The following is a 7,757-nucleotide window of genomic DNA, read 5'->3' as shown; positions in this document are numbered from 1 at the left end:
TTTTCAGAAGTGAACCGAGTGTAGGGAGGGCGCTTTAAGGAAATTCATGAAAAGTAAACCTCTTAAGCCCTAGCCACCACAGTGCCCAGGGTTTTACCCTCCCCCTCCCCCCAAGGGCACCCAGCTTCCTACTTTCCTCTCCCAAAGGACGGCATACCAAGAAACCGGATTATAGGAAGGGAAGGGAAGCGGTGGGGGCTGGGCGGGGACTTGGACTCCGTTTGGGCGTTGGGAATTTTGGTGGGCCTTGGATTTTCTCTTCCGAAAGGGAGATTCCCCTTCCTTCCCTTCCACCTCCAGGATCCTGTTGTTCCTTCAGGAACCAGGAGGGAGATTGAAAGGCTTTGGGAGGAGAGAGGGAGGAAATGCAATAGTTTCCCTTTTCAGTCTCTCCCATTCCAAATCCTGGGGGCAAGAAGAGAGGTGCTTCGGTTTTTGTGAGAGGAGGGGGAGAGGAGAGGACCGCGTAGGTCTCAAGCGTTCCTTCTTTCTTTCTCTCCCCGCAGCCTGGGCCACCCTTTCCCCTGACCCCTGGCTGGGGCAGAGACGGCCCGGGGCGCTGCTGAGGGTCGCGGGAGCCGCAGGGTTAAGCCCCAGGAATGCGGCGGCGAGGAATGTGCATGCAGATGAGCAGGGGGCGGGGCGGGGGCGGGGCAGGACCCTAATCCTATGCAAATCAGCAAGACCCCCCCCCCCCCCCCCCCCCCCGCCGCCGCGAAGACGCTGCTTTTCCCGGATCCCAGCCCAGACGGCGGCGAGTCGGGCGGCCCGCGGGGGGACGGGGAGGAGGAGGAGGAGGAGGAGGAGGAAGAGGCGGAGGCAGCGGCCAGGGGGAGGAGGAGGAGGGGGACCATCCCAATCAGTCTCCTGCTCCGAAGCAGACATGGTGGACTGATCCCAAGCAGGGCAGGGAGCAGGATTTCCTGAGCGGCCCCCCTCCAGCCCCAGGGTCGGGGTCTCCCCTCCCGTGCCCCCCGCCCCGCCCCTCCCGTGCGGTGCCCGCGGGGCTCCCGGGCCCGGCCGTGCTTCTGTTCCCGCCCGGTGCCCCCTGCCCGGTCCCTATGGAGGAGCTGTCCTCCGGTGGGGCCGCCGACCACCATGCCTAGGAAAGCCGGGAACGGGCAGCTGCCGCTCCCCCAGGGCTGGGAGGAGGCCAGGGACTACGACGGCAAGGTCTTCTACATCGACCACAACACCAAGAAGACCAGCTGGATCGACCCCCGGGACAGGTGGGGGACGCGGGCCGCCGGGCTGGGGTCCTCTCCCCTCCTCCCCTCCTGCTCCCGGGCTGGTCCTGCCGCCGCCGCGGGGCTTGTCCGGGAGCCCGGGGAGCCGCGGGGCTGCCCTCTGCGGGGCGAGGTGCGGGGTGCCCGAGGGGGCGGCCGGGCTGGGCGTGGAGCTGCGCGAGAGCCGGCCGGGGCCCCGCGGGACCGCGCCGCTCCGCGGGGCCCACGCTCACCTAAGCGGGAGTGCGGGGGCATCCCCGCCGGCGGGAGCCGGGGGGCGCAGGCGGGAGCCGGGGGACGCCGGGGGCGCAGGCGGGAGCCGGCGGGGGGAAGCGGGGTGGGCAGCCGCCTCTGCCAGGGCCGTGCTGGACAGCCAGCTAGCGCTGCCCTCAGCCTGCTTCCTCTCGGACCAAAAGCGGGACTCGGCCGGGGGGGAGAGATGTCAGGCTGGCTGTGCTGCCCTCCGCCTGCCCCGAGCTCCCAGCAGTCACAAAGAGAGGGCGAGAGAGCCAGGGTGAGGGGCCGAAGACCGGAGTGCTGAGGACGCTTTGCTTTCCAAAACAAAAGACGTGAAGTGCAGGAGACGGGGCGCTGAGTTCCTGGGGTACCTGTAGACCTCTCTGTCAGTAGCATCTCCTAACCCCCTCCCTTCCCTCCCCGTTGGGGTTTACCACCAGAGGCCGTTGGGAGCCCAAGCCCGGCCACCCCTTAGAAGTCAGACTTGGGCAGCAAGCCTCTGCTGACAAGATTGAGCCCAGGAAAACGTGCCCACTCTTCTAAGAGCGTGGAGTGTACGCAGTTCAGTAAGCTGACTGGACTGTCACTGCCCTCCCATTAGCAGTGCAGACTCTGTGCCCCATGACCTTAGAGTAAGTAGCGTGTGAGATCTTGAGCTGGGCAGTTCCCTTATCTTCCAGATCCTGAAACTGCCCTTTAGCCAAGGTGGCTGATGGATGGAGACCTGTTGATCTGTTAGCCTTTGGAGACAGCTCCTAGCTCCCATTCCAGATCTTGGGGAAGTTTCTGTTTTGTCCTTGCCTGTACACGGAAAAGGAACTAATCCATCCATCCATATATCTATATCTATATCTATATCTATATATGGGGATATGTGTAGCTATATGTCTAAGTCATTTGGGAACTCGGTTTTTAATGAAGTAATATTTAGAGTTCACATTTTACACCTCTGTTACTTTTTTCCCTTTGTGAAGAGTAAGTTGGTTGGTTTTAGTTCTAAAAGGGTGATTTTGCCAGTTGTAATAATAATGATGATGATGATGATGATAAACAGTAATCAAGAATAACTCAGCCCTTTTGGACTTTTTACTTCTTTCTGAAATTTCTTCTTCAGTTAATTTTGGAATGTGCTCAGAGAAGTTAATAACCAGACTCTTAAAATTGTTTCCCTTTCTAAATTTCCACCTTTAAGATGTGAAGTAGAAACAGCCCTGGAATATAGTTGCTGTTATCCTTTATACTGTAGTTTGCCTCTGTCTCTCATATATTATTTGTGAAGCCCGCTGAAGATAGTTATAAGAAAGTTATAAATTACATTATAAATTCATGGAACAATCCTTAGTAAATTATCCATGAAGGTATCAGCTTAGGTTTCCTCACTGAAGTTTAGAAAGTACTTGTGCAAGACCTTGGTCTTCTCAAAATTCCACCCACTCCCACAGAGTGAAAGTTTTGACAAACATCACACCTTCTAAAGCTCTCTCCAGGCATCTTAGGTATTGCCATGAACTTAACATTGTAAAGGAATTGTTTGACTTTGAAACTACTTAACAGATAGTCAATGTCCGCTGTGTTGTTATCCACGGAACTTTGTCATTGATGCACCTGTTTAGATATTTGCCTTCAACATTTGTGGGATAATTTTTGTTTTTCTAATACTTGTAATTGTGACTTATTGAAATTTCAGTAAATTCTTGAAATATTTGGGTGTTTTAAGACCTATTTGGCTTCAGCTTGCTGTTTAGATTTTATCCTCCTTTTTGTATTTACCAAAAAAAAAAAGATTGCAAGCAAATGCAAATGCCTCAGGAAAGGAAATGGAAAGTGGAATACAATTATATGACTAGGCTTATCTATATCAATGCTTCTTAAATTCTTCAGACTGTGTTATTTTAAATAATTATTGGATTAGCAATTCTCTTGAATTTTGTCAGGGAAATAAATAACAAGTGCATCTTTTTGTCTGATGTGGGTCCATATAACTTTAGTATCATGATGCTCTGGAGATTTGGACAGATGCGACTACTTCTGAAGAGTACTTTTTTGCTCTAAGTATTAGGGTTTTAATTTATTCCCTGAGGTAAGAGCAGTGTTGACAGAACTTTAATTCCTGGCTTGATTGTGGTCCTTTTTTAGGATAACTAATGAAGTGTCGTTTTTGTTAAACGGTGTAAGAGGTGGCAGCTGTTGTAACTATTTTTTCATCAATCCTGCTAAGCAGCAAGCAGCCATGCTCTAGACGCTGTGTAGATCTTTGGTGTCAAAAACATTAAGAGACAGTTCTTCATGGAGCTAATGTTTTCTGCTGGGTTAAGATAATAAATTAGTAGAATAAATACAAAATCAATATAAGGTGCCAAGGGAGAGACCAAGAATTGTTGGAATCACGGAAGACCCATTGAAGGAATTGGCTCTTGAATTGACCTTTAAAGGGAACCAGGAGTTCCAAAAGGCAGCTATTCAAAAGGGGAAGCATTCTAAGGGATGGAGAATAGCCTATGAAAAGGCTTGGAGGCCTTGGAGGAACAGTAAATAGGGCAGTTGATTTGATATTTTACAAATAGATTTAAATGCTATTGTATATTATCTTTGGGGGCAGCTATATGATACAGTGAATAGAGCATTGGTCCTGGGGTCAGAAGGCTCTGAATTCAAAATCTTGCTCCAGACACTTCCTAACTGTGTTTACCTTGGGTAAGTCATTCATTTAATTCTGCCTCGTTTTCCTCATTTGACAAATGAGCTGGAGAAGAAAATGACAAACCATTCCAGTATCTTTGCCAAGAAAACCCCAAATGGATTCATGAAGAACTCAACATGACTGTGAAATGTCTGAACAATAGTACATTTAAATGACTAACCTGCTTCTTTATCCATTTAAATAGTCATGACTATTAATTTAATATTAAATGTTAATATTTAAATTAAATAGTTTAACTATATGTTTAATTACAGTAATATTTGTACAGCATTTTTTTTAGATTTTTTTTTGCAAGGGCAAATGGGGTTAAGTGGCTTGCCCAAGGCCACACAGCTAGGTAATTATTAAGACGGGATTTGAACCCAGGTACTCCTGACTCCAGGGCTGGTGCTTTATCCACTGAGCCACCTAGCTGCCCCTGTACAGCATTTTAATATTTAAAGCACTTCATAAATATTGTGACTTTTTATCCTCACAACAACTTTGAGGGGTAGATGCTATCATTTTCCCCATTTTATAGATAAAGAAACAGAGACAAAGGTAGAGTGACTTGGTTGTATAACTAGTAATATCTGAAAGTTAGATTTGAACTGATTTTTCTGTCACCAGGTCTGGTATTGTATTCGCTGCATCTCCTCCCTACCTTATGATGTCCATAACAATTTTTCTTTTCTACCCTCTCCTTGATCCTCTCCTCCCTGAAAATGGTGCTTAATAAATGCTTGATGACCTGTCTTTTTTCCTACTAGTTCTGATTGGTATCTTACAGTGGATCATGGAACATTCTCAATGGTCTAGGTCTTCTTGACTGTTATGGGGGGAAAAAAAGATATAACTAACTTAAATATTTCTGAGTAAGGAGTGAACAGGAAGAATTTTATAAGGAATAATGGGAGTCCTTTTTTCATTCAGAATGAAGTCATAGCCTTTTCTAATTTACTTTTAGCTTAAGCACTACTCAGTGACAATAATTTTGCTGTTTATAAAATCAGCTCTCCACTACAGAAAATTACATCTCATTGATGCTGATATGATCTAACATTTGGTTTTCTGATTATTTTTGTGGCTTGTGGCTAGTTGTTTTGAGAGAAGTGTTGAGAGAAACCATTTACTAATCTGTTGTGGTAATGGGCTTATGTCATCATGGTGAGGCAATACTAAGCAAGGGCTATGGATTGCAGAGGGCACAAGTTGGTTCTCATAAGCAGTTATTGATATTTCCAGATAGTGAACTCTGCTATGTGTCTTAATATCATATTATTGGGAAAGGTGGACAGGACAAGGATGGACCCAATATTTCTTGTTAATTTGGCAAACATTTATGAAGTGTCTAATGTTGAAAGCATTGTTTGCTAATATATCTGATGAATTAAAAAAAAGTGTTAAGTCTTTGAAATTGGCAATTGCCCTGATTTCCTTCTACCTTCATTCCTGTTTCTTAGCCATGCTTGCTTGGCCTTTTCTCAATTTCTGTTCTAAATATATCTACTTAATTGATTAAACATTTAACGTTTTGCTGATGCTCTTTATTTTTAATTGATTTTTATTGATATTTTATTTCTTATCACCAAGTTTGCCCTTATCTTTCTTTCTCCTCCCAAATATCCATCCATATAACAGAAAATTTTTAAGCAAAAAAAAAAGAATATGAGAAAAAAGTCAACTAGCTCGATCATTACATTGAAAAAAAATCTGACATTATATGCAATATTCTAAACCTGTGGACCCTTCTCAAAAGTCTGGAAGAGATGTCTTCTCATCTCTTCTTTGGGTCCAAGCTTGTTCTTTTTAATTTTGCAATATTCATTTTCAATTGATTTATGATTGTTCTTTCCATTTACATTATTATACTATTGTGTGTTTGTGTGTGTGTGTGTGTGTGTGTGTGTGTGTGTGTGTGTGTGTGTGTCTTGGTTCTGCTTACTTCACTTTGCATTAGTTCATGTAACTTTTCTATATTATTGTGTCCATTCTTTCTTATAGCACAATAATATTCTATATCAAGCATGTACTCTAATTTATTTAGCCATTTAGCCATTTCCCAATTGATGAGGATCTTCTTTATTTCCAATGCTTGGTTACCACAAATATTTCATTGTATATAGAACCTTTCTTTTTGCCAATAGCCTTTCTAGAGTATATTCTAAGAAGTTGAATACCTAGATCAAATGTTGCATAGACATTTAATCGACTTTATTTGCTTTACTCCAGATGATTTTCCAGAACGATTTTGCAATTTATGGCTCCCATCAACAGGGTGCCCTTCATACCAAAATCGTCTAAGGCAGTAATTATTCTCCTCTTTTATCAACTTTGCCCATATTGTAATAAAAATCAGAGTTGTATTTTGCTTTCCATTTTTCTGCTGTCAGTGATTGGAGGATCCTTTTATATTGTTCATATTATATATTATATTTTTATATATAAATATATATTATTTATTCTTTGAGTAATATATGATGTATATATAGAGAATATATGATATAATACTATATAATTCTTTTGAAAACTCTGTTCATATCTTTTACCATTTATCTTTTTGGGAATGGCTTTAGGTCTTATAATTGTGTTCATGGTCAATAGGTACTTTGGGCACCATACTCTTATCAGAGATATTGGATTCAAAGATTTTTTGATATTTTCTGCTTATCCTTGATACATTAATTTTACTTATGCAAAATCTTTTCAATTTCAAACAAATTATCTATTTTTATGTTTTATAATGATCTTTTCCCCTTAATTGATTATAAATACAACTCCTATAGTTTGAAAGGCATGTGATATATTTGTCTTCTAATTTTTTAATGGTATGAAATGTAATATTAAGGTGAATTTATTGTGGAATAAGGTATGAGGTGGACAGCTGGGTGACACATTGGACAGTGCTCCAGGCCTGAAGTCAGGAAGACTCTTCTTGAGTTCAAATCTGGCCTCAGGCACTTGGTAGTTAAGTGAGCCTGGGCAAGTCACTCAACCCTGTTTGTCTCAGTTTTCTCACCTGTAAAATGAACTGGAGAAGGCAATGACAAACACTCTAGTATCTTTGCCAAAGAAAACCCAAAATGGGGTCACAAAGAATTGGATATCATTAAAACAACTGAATGACAACAAATGGTATAAGATGCTGTTCTAAGCTTAAGCAGGACTACTTTCTAGTTTTCTTTAACAGTACTTGTCAAATGCAGAGGACTTTCCTAAGTAATTTGTGTTTTCTAGAATATTGAACACCGAGTTAATGAGTTCTATTATTTTTGATTCTCTCTTATCTAATCAGATTTCTCTTGTCTATTTTATCCTGTAGTGTTTCAACTTTTTTATTTTTAAACCAACACCAACTGTGATTTGATGAGAACTGTTTTATTATATAATTGAAATCTGGAAGTGTTATTCCTCATTTATTTGTATCCATTTCTAGTATATTCCTTTTGTTTTTTTCAATGAAATAGTCATTTTATTGAGTTCTGTAAAGTATCTCTTTGGTGGTTTGGTTGGTATAGCATGAAAATGCTACTGCCATAGCAGTAACCTTGATATTATAAGTATGATGATGCTGAGCTCTGAATATTTCACCATCTATTTTTGGTCTTCATTTC

At 42.9% G+C, this 7,757-nt stretch overlaps 1 protein-coding gene across 1 annotated transcript in view; it reads left to right on the top strand.

The window, feature by feature from the left end:
- The first annotated feature begins 1,022 nt into the window (after window positions 1-1,022).
- The window catches only part of WWC2 (WW and C2 domain containing 2), a 252,848-nt gene continuing 246,113 nt past the window's right edge, over window positions 1,023-7,757 (top strand). Inside the window, exon 1 of the mRNA XM_074228913.1 lies at window positions 1,023-1,229. Within this exon, the coding sequence (XP_074085014.1) occupies window positions 1,099-1,229 (131 nt within the window). The 5' untranslated portion in view covers window positions 1,023-1,098. The remainder of the gene's footprint in view (window positions 1,230-7,757) is intronic.

Source organism: Macrotis lagotis, chromosome 3, assembly GCF_037893015.1.
Source record: "Macrotis lagotis isolate mMagLag1 chromosome 3, bilby.v1.9.chrom.fasta, whole genome shotgun sequence".
NCBI classification, from domain to species: Eukaryota; Metazoa; Chordata; class Mammalia; order Peramelemorphia; family Peramelidae; genus Macrotis; species Macrotis lagotis.
Note: the sequence above shows the minus strand (reverse complement) of the source record. Positions and strands in the feature narration are given on the sequence as shown.